Source organism: Scyliorhinus torazame, chromosome 17, assembly GCF_047496885.1.
Source record: "Scyliorhinus torazame isolate Kashiwa2021f chromosome 17, sScyTor2.1, whole genome shotgun sequence".
Taxonomy (NCBI): Eukaryota; Metazoa; Chordata; class Chondrichthyes; order Carcharhiniformes; family Scyliorhinidae; genus Scyliorhinus; species Scyliorhinus torazame.
Window position 1 is genome coordinate 79,792,703 of NC_092723.1, and position 17,299 is coordinate 79,810,001.

General features: G+C 51.7%; 1 protein-coding gene across 1 annotated transcript in view; it reads left to right on the plus strand.

Moving 5' to 3' along the window:
* The window catches only part of LOC140393968 (uncharacterized), a 505,220-nt gene extending 501,164 nt beyond the window's left edge, over positions 1-4,056 (plus strand). Inside the window, exons 45-48 of the mRNA XM_072480674.1 lie at positions 231-345; positions 2,722-2,823; positions 3,711-3,787; positions 3,915-4,056. Of these exons, the coding sequence (XP_072336775.1) occupies positions 231-345; positions 2,722-2,823; positions 3,711-3,787; positions 3,915-3,999 (379 nt within the window). The 3' untranslated portion in view covers positions 4,000-4,056. The remainder of the gene's footprint in view (positions 1-230; positions 346-2,721; positions 2,824-3,710; positions 3,788-3,914) is intronic.
* Positions 4,057-17,299: the final 13,243 nt, after the last annotated feature.

The window sequence follows — 17,299 nt, forward strand, 5'->3', positions numbered from 1 at the left end:
TGGGTTTCCCATTTCTGAGCATTTATCCTCTCCCTGTTCCCCTTCCGCTTCCTATCCAAGAGGGTTAAAAGTCTACCGTGTATGTCTCCAGAAATTTCCCACACAGGGCGAGGAGACAAATTAATGGAGGGTCAAGTGATTGATACCTCACCCCTTCAGTGATTGGTTGTCACAGGCCTATCTGGTGGGAAGTCCATGCCTCTGATTAGTCATTTACGATCTCCTCACAGATTCCGCAGTGTGACCAAACAGTTCTTCAGGAAGGCTGATGGGGTGATCGTGATGTACGACATTACATCCTCGAGCTCTTTCTCAGAAGTGCGTTACTGGTTGGCCTGTGTCAAGGTAAGAAGCTCTCGAATTCTGGACCTTTAGTACTCAGAATGCTTTGGATCTGAACTCTCCGAGCCAAGGGAAAGACCTTGACCCTATGTTTGATGGTTCTGAAGACATGATGGGACAGATGTGCCATCCACTATTTACTGACATTGATCTGACTTTTAGTCCATGAGATTTTGGATCTGCAAGGCCGCTTTGAGCTAAAACTCAGTATCTCACTCCCCAGGGGGTCGGGATTGGGACTGTTGCTTTTCTTGATACATTAACGGCATTCAAAAGGCATCTCGACGAATACATGGATATGTATAGAGGGATACGGCAGTAGGAAGTGCTGAAGGTTTTGGCCAAGGGGGGTATCATGACCATTACAGGCTTGGAGGGCCGAAGGGCCTGTTCATGTGTTGTATTGTTCTTTGTTTTTGTTCTTTGATACAGACATAGATCGTGATGGACAATTTCAAAGTTTGCGTGGGCAGCACGGTAGCACAAGTGGATAGCACTGTGGCTTCACAGCACCAGGGTCCCCGGTTCGATTCCCCGCTGGGTCCCTGTCTGTGCGGAGTCTGCACGTTCTCCCCGTGTCTGCGTGGGTTTCCTCCGGGTGCTCCGGTTTCCTCCCACAGTCCAAAGACGTGCAGGTTAGGTGAATTGGCCATGCTAAATTGCCCTTAGTGACCAAAAAGGTTAGGAGGAGTCATTGGGTTACGGGTATAGGGTGGAAGTGAGCGCTTAAGTGGGTTGATGCAGACTCGATGGGCCGAATGGCCTCTTGCTGCATTGTATGCTCTTATGTTCTATGATACAAAAGTTGGAAGTATTGTGAACTATGAAGAGGGTGGTGTTGAACTTCACAGGGATTTGGAAAAGTTGGTGGTGTGGGCAGATAGGTCTAAGATCATGTTCAATGTGGAGAAGTGTGAGGCGATCAAATTTGGTAGGAAGAACATGCAGAGGCAAAATGAATAAGGGGAAAAATTCTGAAAGGGGTGCCGGAGCAGAGGGACCTGGGTGTATGTGTGCATAGATCATTGAAGGTGGCAGGACAGGTGTAGAGAGTAGTTAATAAAACATAAATTATTCTGGCCTTTATTAATAGGGGCATAGAGTACAAGAGCAAGGAGGTTATGCTGAACATATACAAGCCACTTAGATAGAGCTGTGTAGAATTCTGGGCGCCATACTATAAAAGAGACGTGAATGCATTGGAGAGGATGCAGAAGAGGTTTGCAAGAATGGTTCCAAGGTTGAGAGACTTGAGCTATGAAGATAGATTGGAGAGGCTGGGACTCATCTCCTCATGGAGAAGAAAGCGAAGAGGAGATTTGATATGGATATTCAAAATCATCTGGATAGCGTAGATAGGGAGAAACTGTTCCCGGTTGTAAAAGGATGGAGAACGAGGCGGCACAAATTTAAAGTGATTGGTAAAAGAAGGAAATTTGATGAGAGAAAAATAATTTTCACACAGCGAATGGTTTGGATCTGGAATGCACAGCCTGAAAGTGTGGTGGAGGCAGGTTCAATCGAGACATTCGAGAAGGCATTCGATGATTATTTTAGTACAAATAATGTGTAGGGATACAGGGAAAAGGCAAGGGAATGGCACTAAGACATGATGCTCATTTGGGGAGCCGGGGCAAACACAATGAGCTGAATGGCCTCTTTTTGCAGCATAATGATTCTGTGATTCGGTGGGGCAATGATTGGGGTGTAGCAAGAACACCAAACCTGCTGCAAAAGGGAGAAAATAATAGCTTTGGTCTTCCCATGGTGAGCTGAAGAAAACTATGGGTTATTGAAGATTGGATGTCTGAATGTCTGATAGCACACAGGCTGGGGGGGATTGCAATAGGCAGTGACATCAGTACATTCCTGTTACACAAAAAACGCAGTGTCAAAACAGCTGGGTAATCTCTAATTGTCATTTGCTATTTTTAAGCTCATTATACAGAACAAGACAAATCTTATTCTCTCTTTCCTTCCATCACTCTCCCTCCCTTTCCTCTTCTATCTTTCTCTCTTTCCCCTTCTGTTTCTCTCTCGCCCTCCACCATCCACCCTCCACATCTTTCTCCCTTTGACACTGTCTACTATTTCTTTCTATCTCTGTGCTTTCATCTCCCTTTCTCTCCCTCCATCTCTCTCTCCCTTTCTCACGCTCCATCTCTATCTCCCTCCATTTCCCTTTTTCTCCCTCCATCTCCCTTCCTCTCGCCATCTCTCTCTCCCTCCACCACTTTTCTCTCCCCCATTACTCTCTCTCTGTTTCCCTCTCTCCATTTCTCCAATCTCGTTTTCTCTCTCTCTGTCTCGCTTCGTCTTCCTCTCCCTTTCCATATCTTCCTCCATTCTGTTCTCTCTCCTTCCATCTCTCTCTTTTAGGAGACAGCGGCTGATGATGTCGCCATTCTTCTTCTGGGTAACAAGATAGATAATGATGCTCAGCGTCAGGTCTCCAAACTTGAGGGAGAAAGACTTGCCCAGGTTGGTGCCTATTGTTTATATCCACAGCTCCAGTGTAAGTCTCGTCCACTCCCACAAATGCCTGAAGGAATATTCCCTGCACCAGCACTTCCCTGTTAAAGATGCTGACTGGTTAGAATTTGTGATTCAGAGGTTGCTGTGATATATTCTCTAGGAACGAGATAATGTGTGCTGGGAGGCTCTTTGTGTCTGGAGCATCAGAGCTGACACCTCACTCGCCATCCACAAGTACTGTTGTCAACAGAGTCACTGGGTGACCTTTAGGAGGAAGGGGCTCGGTCGGATATTTGTGCCCTGTTCATGTCCATTGGGGACAATTTTCTCTCAACTGGAGTCAGGAGAAACATTTTGGATTGTGTGTCTGTGATCACCACACTACGAGAGAGGGCACTCACCTTCAAGGAGAGACTATGGTGCAGCGGTAATGTCACTGGTCTAGTAATTCAGAGGCCCAGGTTACTGCTCTGGGAATATGGGTTCAAATCCCACCACGCCAGCGAGTGGACTTTCAATTCAATTAGTAACATCTGGAATTGAAAAGCTAGTCACAGTAAGGGAAGGAAATCTGACATTCATACTCAGTCTGGTCCTCATGTGACTCCAGACCCCCAGCAATATGGTTGACTCTTAACTGTCTCTGTTCAGGCCACACCATTTAAGGGTAATTAGGGATGGCCTCCCATGGAGAAATACATTTTAAAATAAAATTGCTGATGAGATTTGCAGCTTCTTCTCTCATTACACCGGCTTAGTTGAACTTGAGTGACTTGGCATCATGTGTGGCAGAGTTTGGAGTATCTCAGTAACAGTTTATGAAGTAATGTATTTTGCTAATGACCACATGCAATAACTCTATTCTCGTCCTCCATTCCTCTCTCTCTCTCTAGGAGTACAACATCTTGTTCTATGAATGCAGCGCCTGTACTGGTCACAACATTAACACTGTCATGGTGCATCTGGCAAAGTGAGTGAGAAATATGGCTATTCCCGCATTGATTTATTTTTCTTTGTATTGTTGGGCCCTTTATCTGAGAGTGGCCCCCTGGGGCTGTCTGCAATGCTCACCACCGTGTCTCCATGTCCCTTTGCAGCATGCTGAAAGACCAGGAGAAGATTCAAAAGACGATGGCGCAGATTGTGAAACGGCCTGCAAAGAAGGGGAAATGCTGCACGTAGCCCATTCACGCTGTCCTGACTCGCAGCCCCGTCATGCTGCCCCGTCATGCTGCCCCGTCATGCTGCCCCGTCTCGCTGCCCCGTCTCGCTGCCCCGTCTCGCTGTCCCGTCATGCTGCCCGTCACACTGCCCCGTCATGCTGCCCCGTCATGCTGCCCCGTCACGCTGCCCCGTCACGCTGCCCCGTCACGCTGCCCCGTCACGCTGCCCCGTCACGCTGTCCCGTCATGCTACCCCGTCGCGCTGCCCCGTCACACCGTCCCGTCACACCGTCCCGTCACACCGTCCCGTCACACCGCCCCGTCACACCGCCCCGTCACACCGTCCCGTCACACCGCCCCATCGCACCGTCCCGTCGCGCCACCCCGTCGCGCCGCCCCGTCACACAGTCTCGTCACACTGTCCCGTCACACTGTCTCGTCACACTGTCCCGTCACACTGCCCCGTCACACTGTCCCGTCACACTGCCCCGTCACACTGCCCCGTCACACTGTCCCATCACAGTGCCTCGTCACAGTGCCCCGTCACACTGTCCCGTTACACTGCCCCGTCACACTGCCCCATCACACTGCCCCGACACACTGCCCCGACACACTGCCCCGTCACACTGCCCCGACACACTGCCCCGTCACACTGCCCCGTCACACTGCCCCGTCACACTGCCCCGTCACACTGCCCCGTCACACTGCCCCGGCACACTGCCCCGTCACACTGCCCCTTCACAGTGCCCCTTCACACTGCCCCTTCACACTGCCCCATCACACTGCCCCGTCACACTGCCCCTTCACAGTGCCCCGTCACAGTGCCCCGTCACACTGCCCCGTCACACTGCCCTATCACACTGCCCCGACACACTGCCCCGACACACTGCCCCGTCACACTGCCCCGACACACTGCCCCGTCACACTGCCCCTTCACACTGCCCCGTCACACTGTCCCGTCACACTGCCCCGTCACACTGCCCCGTCACACTGTCCCGTCACAGTGCCCCGTCACAGTGCCCCGTCACACTGTCCCGTCACACTGCCCCGACACACTGCCCCGTCACACTGTCCCGACACACTGCCCCATCACACTGCCCCGACACACTGCCCCGACACACTGCCCCGACACACTGTCCCGTCACAGTGCCCCGTCACAGTGCCCCGTCACACTGTCCCGTCACACTGCCCCGTCACACTGCCCCATCACACTGCCCCGACACACTGCCCCGACACACTGCCCCGTCACACTGCCCCGACACACTGCCCCGTCACACTGCCCCTTCACACTGCCCCGACACACTGCCCCGACACACTGTCCCGTCACAGTGCCCCGTCACACTGCCCCATCACAGTGCCCCGTCACACTGTCCCGTCACACTGCCCCGTCACACTGCCCCATCACACTGCCCCGTCACACTGCCCCATCACACTGCCCCGACACACTGCCCCGACACACTGTCCCGTCACACTGTCCCGTCACACTGCCCCGTCACACTGCCCCATCACACTGCCCCGACACACTGCCCCGACACACTGTCCCGTCACACTGCCCCGTCACACTGCCCCATCACACTGCCCCGACACACTGTCCCGTCACACTGTCCCGTCACACTGCCCCATCACACTGCCCCGTCACACTGTCCCGTCACAGTGCCCCGTCACACTGTCCCGTCACACTGCCCCGACACACTGCCCCGTCACACTGCCCCGTCACACTGCCCCGACACACTGCCCCGTCACACTGTCCCGTCACACTGCCCCGACACACTGCCCCGTCACACTGCCCCGACACACTGCCCCGTCACACTGCCCCGACACACTGCCCCGACACACTGCCCCGACACACTGCCCCATCACACTGCCCCGTCACACTGTCCCGTCACACTGCCCCGACACACTGCCCCGTCACACTGACCCCATGGCCCATCACATCTGGAAATTCTGCCGGAACTGATGTGCAGTTTATTCAGTGTCGAGAGAGATTTTGTAAACAAGCTACAGAGGTATTTACAGTTGAGTATTACAGAAATACAGTGGCAGTAAACAGTGTAAATACTAACTTTATAAGACTTTTAAACATAGGAGCAGAATTAGGCCACTCGGCCCATCGGGTCTGCTCTGCCATTCAATCATGGCTGATATTTTTCTCATCCCCATTCTCCTGCCTTCCCCCCATAACGTCTGATCCCTTTATTAATCAACTTTGTATTGAGCTTGTATTCAGCTTGTCTGCAGCTTTCACATTGTACAAAACATGAATGTTAATACATTAAATAAAAGGCCATTATTTGGAGACTTCCTAAGGGCTAGTGCTGACACCACGAATCTCTTGAAAAGTCTTCAAGAAGGAAATCCAGCAATTACAACATCTGGAATAAAAGGCCTCAGCATCTCGATGGTTTTAAAAGGAAATCTGATCCGGCTGATGGTGTGTGTCTGTTACACGATATTGTATTTTGCTCCAGGTTGCCTGATTTTCTTGGTGCACAGGTTTGAGCTGGGTATAGGTCTTCAGGCACACACTGTCTAGTAGTGCTGCTTGTACCTCACTGGTTGATTTTTATAACAGTAACCAAAATATTCTAATCATGGACCACCCTCTTCAACCTATACCCTCAGCGTGGTGGAAACAGTGTCCACAGGGCAGGGTGTCAGGAAGAGCAGTGGGGTTTCTCCCAGCATCCTGGCCAACATTTGCCCTTCAGCCAACATCACTAAAAGAGATTATTTGTCCACTGTGTCATCACTATTTGTGGTTGCCTTGGCTACAGATTTCCTACAACAGGCAGTTTACTTTAAAAGTATCTCATTTGATATCCTGTGGTTGTGATAATGTGAATTATAAAATGCATCCATCTTCTGACTCACCATTTGGGATTATTGTCCTGTCGTACCCACCATTTAATTTTCTCCCACAGGCCCATGGTCACTTTCTCCATTGTGTGCCTGCCTTGGCTAAATTGGTAGCACTGCCGCCTCTGAGCCGGCAGTTTGTGGATCCAAGTCCCGCCCCAGGGTTTGAGTATACCAGTTTAGATCGCCATTGCAGTGCAGTGCTGAGGGAGTGCGGCACTGTCAGACGCGAGGTTGTTCAATTGAGACATGAAACTGAGTTTTGAAAAAAGCACCCTCTCAAGCAGACTGAAATGTGGCACTATTTCAAAGGCCAGCAGGGGGCGTTAGCCTTGGTCATATTTATCCCTCAGTCAATATCACACAAGCTGATTATTTTTTTTCTTAGTTCATGGGACCTGGGCGTCGCAGGCTGCGCCAGCATTTATTGCCCTCCCTAATTGCTTGAGAGGGCAGTTTAGAGTCACCCACATTGCTGTGGGTCTGGAGTCACCTGCAGGCCAGACCAGGTAAGGATGGCAGATTTCCTTCCTGAAGGACATTAGAGAACCAGGTGGGCTTTCCCCACAATCGACGATGGTTTAATGGGTCACCGTTGAGGCCTCTGCATTACTAGTCCAGCAACATTACCACTATGCCACCACCTCCCCAAACAATTCATTCAGCTCAATATTCTGAGATAAATAAGCGAAAGCGCCCAATGAGGGGCTCAAACCCATGCTCTACCCACTGAGATAGCCGGGGCAGGAATTACTGTTAGTGGGGGCTTGTTATGCCCAGAATGGCTGCTGTATTTCTGACTGTACAACAGCACCTACACTTCAGAAAGTACTCTGCTGACTGTAAAGTGCTTAGAATGTCTTGTGTGTAAGAAAGGTTCTGCATCATGGAGGGTAATAGAATGGTTACAGTACAGTGAAGGGCAATCAGCCCACCATGTCTGTGCAATCGCTCCGCAAGAGCTGTTTAGCAGATCCCACTCGGCTTCCTTTTCCCTGTAACATGATACAATTGTTCTACTCAACTTATCCAATTTCATTTGGAAAGCGGTGATCGAATTGACCTCCACCCCACTCTCAAGCTGCGTACTCCCAAGGCACTGGCAACACTTGCAGTGTAAAAAAAGGTTTCCCTCAATTTGCCTCTTTGTCGATCGCCTGGAATCGGTTTCCTCTCATTCTCCATCCGTTCGCCAATGGGAAGAGTCCCTCCCTGTCGACGCTGTCCAAACCCCTTATGGCTTTGAACATTTCGATCAAATCTCCTCTCGTTACCGAACCCAGACCAGGCCCCAATTTATATTAGGAAACCGGATGAGACGCCAACAATTTTTCAATTTGTAAACTGAGGAAAGGATATTTCACTGCAGGAAGTGATTCCACTGACAACTAGTGATCTTATATATTAAAACAAACTTTATTACCTCCTTAACTCCCAAGGAAAAATCAGTTTTTCAATTAATGGTTAAACTGTTCTCACAAAAAAATAAAGAAAGTTCTTTGAGCTTACTTTCCCATCTACTTCTAAATTTTCAATTGAGCAAAATCCATAAACACAGGTCAAATGACACTTATTAATAAAGTTAACCCACGGTGGCTTACGGATTTATTCACCAAGTCCTTGGCAGAGAAGCTTTCAGAAGTCAATCTGAGAAACAGGCCTCCTTCCCTCAGAACCCAGAGCAGAAGTCTAAAAATGAAACACACAGGGCAGGGCTGAAAATGAAACTAAAAAACGGACTCTCCGGCTATTCGCTGGCGATAGGATTCTCTGATCCTTCCAGCAGCAGACCCCCACGCGGCATGGAAAGGTTTCAATGGGAAATCCCATAGACAAATGCTGGGAGTAGAAAATCCAACGAGTAGCGAACGATGTGGCCAAATTCTCCATCCTTGCTAGCAATGGTAGCAGGGCGGACTCACAACAGAGAATCCAGGCCCATAATCTTAATACCTCACAGGGGCTGGTTTAGCACAGGGCTAAATATGGCTTTTAAAGCAGACCAAGGTAGCCAGCAGCGCGGGCTCAATTCCCGTACCAGCCTCCCCGAACAGGCGCCGGAATGTGGCGACGAGGGGCTTTTCACAGTAACTTAATTTGAAGCCTACTTGTGACAATAAGTGATTTTCATTTTCAAGCTAAGTTCTTTTATTAATATTACTGCAACAGACACAATACAATATATGTTAAAAAATCGTATATTCTTCACCCTCTCAACGTTCTCATCTCCAAGCAAAAAAGTCCCAACTTCTCCAATCTATCCATGTCACCAAAGTTCTTCATCCCTGGAACCATCCTTTTGAATCTTTTCTGAGTTATCTCTTTAATGTCTTCACATCTGTCCTAAAGTGTGGTGCCCACAACTGGACCTGTATACCAGCTACTAGGTTAATTCACTCACTCCAGTACCTGTACTCAGTGGCAGCCGTGTGTACCGTCTACAGAATTAACCAATAATTCCCATGTTTTCCTGAGATCTTTAACCATTGACTGCTCCAATGAGTTACACGCAGCAGATTTATTAGCAAAACATTAACAAACTGTTTATTTTTTTAAATATATTTTATTCCAAACGTGTAAAAATCAGTAACATATACAACATCACACTCCACAACCTCACAGTCCACAGTTGGTTCAATTTTCCCCCTTTTAACCCCTGCCCTCCCCCCTCCTCCACACCCCCACGATGAACAGTTCCTCAAACATTGTCACGAACAACCCTCACTGTGTCTCAAAGCTCTCCGCTGACCCTCTCAACTGAAATTTAATCTTTTCCAACCAGAGAAAGTCATACCACCCCCAGCAGTGTATCTGACCTCCAATTCAGCAAGATCCTTTGTCAGGCAATTAGAGAGGCAAAAGTCACACCATCGGCCCCCTTCTCCTCCAGCAGCTCCTGCATTTCTGATACCCCAAAGATAGCCACTATTGGTTCCGGCCTGACTTCTGACCCCACAATTTTAGATAACATCCCAAACACCCCTTCCCAGTAACTCTCCAGCCTCAAGCAGCAGCTGCAGGACCTCCAAGACCAAGGAGTGACCTCCAGAGTTACAGAACCAACCGACTGGGTCAGTTCCATGGTGTGCCTAAAAAAGCCTTCCGGCGAGCTCAGAATCTGCATTGATCCAAAGGATCTGAATCGCAACATAATGAGGGAGCATTACCCAATCCCCAAGCGCGAAGAGATCACATGCGAGATGGCTCGCACCAAGCTCTTCACCAAACTTGATGCCTCGAAAGAATTCTGGCAAATCCAGCTCGACAAATCCAGCAGGAAACTGTGTACCTTTTACACCCCTTTTGGCAGATATTGTTACAACAGAATGCCGTTTGGGATCATATCGGCGTCAGAAGTGTTCCACAGGATCATGGAACAAATGATGGAAGGCATTGAAGGTGTTTGCGTCTATGTCGACGACATAATCATTTGGTCCACCAGGAGCATATCAGTCGCCTCCAGCGCGTGGTCAAACGCATATGGGAGCAGGGCCTATGCCTCAACAGAGCCAAATGCTCCTCCAGCCAGACGAAACTCAAGTTCGTAGGGGACCACATCTCCCAGTTGGGTGTGCTGCCGGATGCGGACAAGGTGGCTGCTATCACAGCCATGAAAAAGCCAGAGGACAAGAAGGTGGTCCTCCGATTTCTGGGCATGGTCAACTTCCGAGGGAAGTTCATTCCTAACCTCGCCTCTCATACCATAGCTCTCAAGAACCTGGTCAGGAAGACGACAGACTTCCAATGGCTTCCTGCCCACGAGCGCGAATGGACAGAACTTAAAACCAAACTTACCACGGCCCCGGTATTGGCCTTTTTTGATCCAGCGAAACAGACAAAAATTTCGACCGATGCCAGCCAACCTGGCATTGGGGCAGTGCTCCTGCAACATGATGAGGCCTCATCATGGGCCCCCGTTGCATATGCGTCACGTGCCATGACCCCCACGGAACAGCGCTACGCGCAGATAGAAAAGGAGTGCCTGGGCCTGTTGGCCGGTGTCGTCAAATTTCATGATTATGTGTACGGCCTTCCCCAATTCACCGTCGAGACCGACCATCGCCCGCTGGTCAATATAATACAAAAAGACTTGAACGACATGACACCTCGCCTCCAGCGCATTCTGCTCAAACTCCAGCGATACGACTTTCAGCTCGTATACACTCCGGGCAAAGACCTGATCATAGCCGATGCTCTGTCGAGGGCAGTCAACACCCCGTGTGACCCAGCGGGATTCGTCTGCCAGGTTGACGCCCATGTGGCCTTCATGGCCTCCAATCTACCGATCACGGATGACGCCTCGTCCAAATTCGCCGCGAGACTGCGGCTGACCCCCTGCTACAGCGTGTCATACGCCACCTAACAGACGGGTGACTCAAGGGCCAATGCCCGCAGTGCTACAACATCAGAGACGATCTGGCGGTAGTCGATGATGTCCTCCTGAAGCTGAACCGCATTGTTGTCCCACACAGCATGCGCCAGCTTGTCTTGGAACAGCTACACGAGGGCCATCTTGGCATGGAGAAGTGCTGCCAACGGGCCCGAGAGGCAGTGTACTGGCCCAGCATCAATGACGACATTGCCAACACAGTGCTCAACTGCCCCACCTGTCAGCAGTTCCAGCCGGCCCAACCACGTGAGACCCTACAGCCCCATGAGTCGGTCACGTCCCCTTGGTCCAAGGTCGGCATCAACCTGTTCCACGCGCTGGGCAGGGACTATGTTCTGATTGTAGACTATTTTTCAAACTACCCGGAGGTGGTACGTTTGCACGACATCACATCGTCTGCAGTCATCCGTGCCTGTAAGGACACCTTTGCTCGTCACGACATCCCACTCACTGTGATGTCGGACAATGGCCCCTGCTTCGCAAGCCAGGAATGGTCCAACTTTGCCAGGAGGTACAACTTTGTGCATGTGACATCCAGTCCCCTGTACCCCCAATCCAATGGCAAAGCGGAGAAGGGCGTCTACATAGTCAAACGGCTCCTCTGCAAGGCTGCCGATGCGGGATCCGACTTCGACCTCGCCCTGTTGGCCTATCGCTCGGCCCCACTGTCCACTGGCCTGTTGCCAGCCCAGCTGCTCATGGGTGACACCCTGAGGACGACTGTGCCGTCCATTCACGTCCCGGACCTCGACCATGTTCCGGTACTTCAACGAATGCAACTGTCTCGTGCACAGCACAAGGCGGCTCATGACTCCCGTGCAGCTGGTCTCCCTGCTCTGGCTCCAGATGACAACGTCCGCATCCATCTTCCGGATGGTGGCTGGTCTGCAACTGCTGCGGTTCTTCGGCAGGTGGCTCCCCGCTCGTTCCTGGTTCGTCTACCGGATGGTTCCATTCTGCACCGTAATCGACGTGCCCTTCGTCTAGTTCCACGCTCGCTACGTGATCCTCCGCCAGTGCCACGCCCTCCTGTTGTCCCTGACCTGGACTATGTGGAGATTCCGGTTACTCTGCATCCTCCTCACTCTGACGCAGTCCAGCCCGCTCCTCAGCTGGTGGCTCCTGACCCACCCTTGAGGCGGTCAACCACAATTCGTCGCCCACCTCAGTGAACTTTGTGCACTAATGGACTCTGGTCTGTTCTGTTCTTCCGTTTAATCGTTCAAGTGGTTTGTAAATAGTGTTCATCTCATTATTTGTGTGACACACTGTTTTTTCTGCATCAGGCACCTTCCCATGTAAATAGCTGTTTTATGTACATAGTCCTGTAAATATTTCGCACACACGTAGTCAGGAACATTCACCACACACTATTTATTGACACGCAGGCACACTTTTTTATATAAAAGAGGGATGTCATGATGTACACCAGTATATCATGGTGCAGACACACACTGATGGACACACAGTGGGACCAATCAACATACACAACACCGCAGCCAATCACCAGTGAGCGCACACGCACTATAAAGACAGGGGGCATCAGAGTTCCCGCTCATTCGAGTTGCAGCTAGCTAGGAGGACAGAGCTCACAGCCTGCAACACAGACATTCACCATGTGCTGAGTGCATCAACTGGTTTGGACAAGGCAAAGGTCTTTAGTTAAAGCTGGTATCGTATTTACCCACAGTTCAAGCATGTTTAAATAGTTAACCTTTTAATAAAATAGTGTTGCACTACTTCAAGTTTTGGTGACCTGTATGTGATCCAGAACACCCAACACATCAACCCTCACCTAAACTCACTCCCCCTCAGCAACTCAAACCTCTTCTGCAACTCATCCAGACCTGCAAACTTCCCTTCCACATTCAAGTCCCTCACCCTCACCAGCCCCGCCGCCCTCCATTTCCCATACATCCCATCCATTCCTCCCATCTTAAACCTGTGGTTCCCACACAGCAGTGTCAACTCTGACATCCCCTCCAATTTAAAGTGTCTCCGCAGCTGATTCCACACCCTAACCATTGGCCGTACCACCGGGTCGCTGTATACTGCCATGTAGCTAGTGGCAATGGAGCTGTCACCAGAGCCTTCAGACTGAACTCCCTACAGGACACCTCCTTCATCTTGACCGACTCCACACCCATCCCCCTCCCACCACCATGCCCTCACCTTCTCCACATTCACGGCCCAATAGTAGTGTAGCAGGTTCGGGAGCGCCAACCCCACTTTCTGCCTCTGTAGCGGGGCCCTCTTTTTATTAAAGGTATATTACAAACATGTGTAAAAAGAACAGTAACAGACACAACAACACACTCAATAACCTCATAATCCACGGTTTGTACAATTTTTACCCCCTACCCTCCCCCTCCCCCGACCTGCGATGAACAATTCCTCAAATTGTCATGAACAACGTGCCTCAAGGTCCTCATTCGAACCCCTCAACTCAAATTTGATTTTTTTTTTTCAACCGTAGAAATTCATACAGGTCCCCCGGCCAGACGGCCACTCCCGGCAGCATATCTGCCCTCTAATTCAACAAGATCCTCCGCTGGGCAATCAGAGAGGCGAAGGCCACAACATCGGCCCCCTTCCCCTCCAGCAGCTTTGGCATTTCCGATACTCCAAAGATTGCCACCATTCGGTCCGACCTGACCTCCCCCCCACAATTTTGGACAACCGCCTCCCGGTACCTCTCCAACTTCTCAGAACCCCAGAACATGTGCACTTGGTTCGACGTCCCCCATCCGCACTTCTTGCGCTCATCAGCCACCCTTTGAAAGAACCAGCTCACCTTTGCCCAAGTCATATGCACCCTATGCACTACCTTGAACTGAATCAAGCTCATCCATGCGCAGTAGGTAACGTTTACCCTAGGCATCGCCTTACATTACAGACCACAATCTACCCCCCCCAGTTCCTCCTCCAACTTGTTCTTGATCCTCGCTACTTGCGACCCCCCCTGCTCCCCCAACCACCATATATATATATATCCCCAATCCTTCCCTCTCCCGATTCACCCGGGAGCAGCAGTTGCTCCAGCAGGGTATACCAAGGCAACCTGGGAAATGTCCTCCACTCCTTTCTTGTGAAGTCCTGCACCTGCATCTGCCTAAATTCACTCACCCCGCACCCCGCCCCCGGCAACTCAAACTTCTCTCGCAGCTCATCCAATGCCGCAAACTATCCTTTCAGATCGAAGTCCCTCACACTCTCTCGGTGCTAAATACTTGACTCATAATTTCCCTGATTGTTCCATATTGGTTCTTCCCAGAACTATATTTACCCCTTAATTTTAAGTTACTTGTGCAGCTCACTTCTGCTGTTGATATTGGATTGGAGCCTCCCAGATAAGCATGCACACCCACCATTTTTATAAGGGAAAAGTCCAGCAGGAAGCATGTGCAGTTGCCATCTTTATAGGGGGCAATGTCCAGCAGGGAGTGTGGTGAATGTATTGTACTAACCTTTCACCACTGTATTACATTGTATCACGCTATTGCGCTCCACCTATGGACCATTGTACTGTACTACACGGAATGTATCATGTTGGTGCCCTTGTGGGCTCTGCCCCTGGCTCCGCCCCCTTGAGAGGAGGTATAAAGAGCAGCTGCCCTGTAGGTGGCTCTCACTAGCAGACCAGTCGCAGACAGGCACTGTTCTAATTGATTGAAGCCACTGTTCACTTCAACTCTCTGTCTCGCGTGAATTGATGGTCGCATCAATTTAATCGACCACAACACCACAATGGAATGGGCCTTCAAACCTGACCGACTGGAACTCGACCCACAGGCCGCGGAAGCCTAAGGGATTTTTTCACACTGGCTCCGATGTTTCGAGGCCTACCTCGCCGCCTCCTCCTCGCCCTCCATCACCGACGATCAGAAGCTGAGCCTCCTCCATGCCCAGGTGAGCCATCGGATCTCTGTACAGCTCGAGGAAGCCTCCACATACGCGGACGCCCTCGCGATGCTGAAGCGCCTCTACGTAAGGCCGGTGAACGAGATGTACGCGCGGCATCTCTTCACCACTCGATCAACGCCCCGGGGAATCGCTGGAGGAGTACCTACGCGACCTCAAGGTCCTCGCGCAAAGCTGCAACTGCCAGGCCGTCACGGCCTCTCAACACATGGACCTCGCCGTCTGGGACGCCTACGTGGCTGGAGTCCGGTCCAACTATGTCAGACAGCGCCTGCTCGAGAAGGGCGCCCTCGACCTAGAAGAGACGGTAAAACTAGCCACCTCCCTAGAAGTAGCGTTCCAAAGCCTCAACGCATTCCTGTCTGATCATGCGACCCCCTCGTGGACCCCCGACCAGAGAGCACCCCAGGCCTGTGCCGCGCGGCTGCCCACCCAACTCGGGGGGGTTACCCTGCTATTTCTGCGGCCAGCACCAGCACCCCAGGCAGCGCTGCCTGGCTCGGAACACGAACTGCAGCGACTGCGGCAAAAAGGGACACTTCGCCAAAGTTTGCCTGGCCAGGTCCAAATCCTCCAAATCGCAGGCCCGACTCTCGGACTCACAGACCTGCAGACCCCGCAGTGTACCTGCATGCCTGCCGGCTCCGCCCCCTCCGGACGCGTCATCTGCCTCGTGTTGTCATTGGGGGCAGCCATCTTCAATCACGCACAACACGTGCGACTCACGGGGGCCGCCATCTTAGCCGCCGTCTCCCACGCAGCCCGCCACGTGCGACTCATGGGGGCCGCCAACTTGGCCGCCATCTTCATCGTCGCCCGACATGTGCGACCGACGGTAGCAGCCATCTTGGGACCACCCCATCACCTCCGACCACGCCGGCTACCCGCAACTCGGCATGGTCACCCTCGACCAGTCACGACCAAAACACCTCCGGAACTCCATGATGACCGTCCTGGTCAATGGACACGAAACGCCGTGCCTGTTTCACTCCGGGAGCACGGAGAGCTTCATTCACCCAGACACGGTAAGGCGCTGTTCGCTCCAAATCTTCCCCGCACTTTAACCAATCTCCCTCGCTTCCGGATTGCACTCAGTGCAGATCCGGGGGTACACTGTCGCGAACTTCGCGATACAGGGCGCCGAGTCGCCAATTTTAAACTATATGTACTCCCCAATCTCTGCGCTCCTCTCCTGTTGGGACTGGACTTCCAGTGCAACCTCAGGAGCCTAACCCTGAAGTTCGGTGGACCCCTACCCCCACTCACCGTATGTAGCCTCGCGACCCTGAAGGTCAACCCTCCCCGCTCTTCGCAAATCTCACCGCCGACTGTCAGCCAGTCGCCACCAGAAGCAGGCGGTACAGTATCCAGGACAGGACTTTTATCAGGTCCAAGGTCCAGTGACTTTTGCGGGAAGGGATCATCGAGGCCAGCAATAGCCCCTGGAGAGCTCAGGTGGTGGTCGTCAGGACCAGGGAAAAGAACCGGATGGTTGTAGACTACAGCCAAACCATAAACCGGTACACGCACCTCGATGCGTACCCCCTCCCCCGGATAGTAGACATGGTTAATCAGATCGGACACTACCGAGTCTTCTCCACGGTGAAGTCTGCATACCACCAGTTCCCTATCCGTCTGGAGGACCGCCACTACACGGCCTTTGAGGCAGACGGCCGCCTCTTCCACTTCCTCTGGATTCCCTTCGGCGTCACAAACGGGGTCTCGGTCTTCCGAAGAACGATGGACCGAATGGTGGACCAGTACGGGCAGCGGGCTACATTTCCTTACTTGGACAATGTCACCATCTGCGGCCACAACCAGCAAGACCACGACGCCAACCTCCAGAAATTTCTCCAAACCGCCCAAGTCCTCAACCTCACTTATAACAAGGAAAAATGTGTTTTCCGCACAACCAGACTAGCCATCCTCAGCTACGTTGTGGAAAACGGAGTTCTAGGGCCCGACCCCAACTGTATGCGCCCCCTCCCCCACTAACCCAAGGCCCTGAAAACGTGCCTCAGGTTCTTTTCCTATTATGCCCTGTGGGTCCCCAACTACGCGGACAAAGCCCGCCCACTGATCAAAGCTACCATCTTCCCGCTGGCGGCTAAGGCCCACCAGGCCTTCAGCTGCATCAAGGCAGACATCGCCA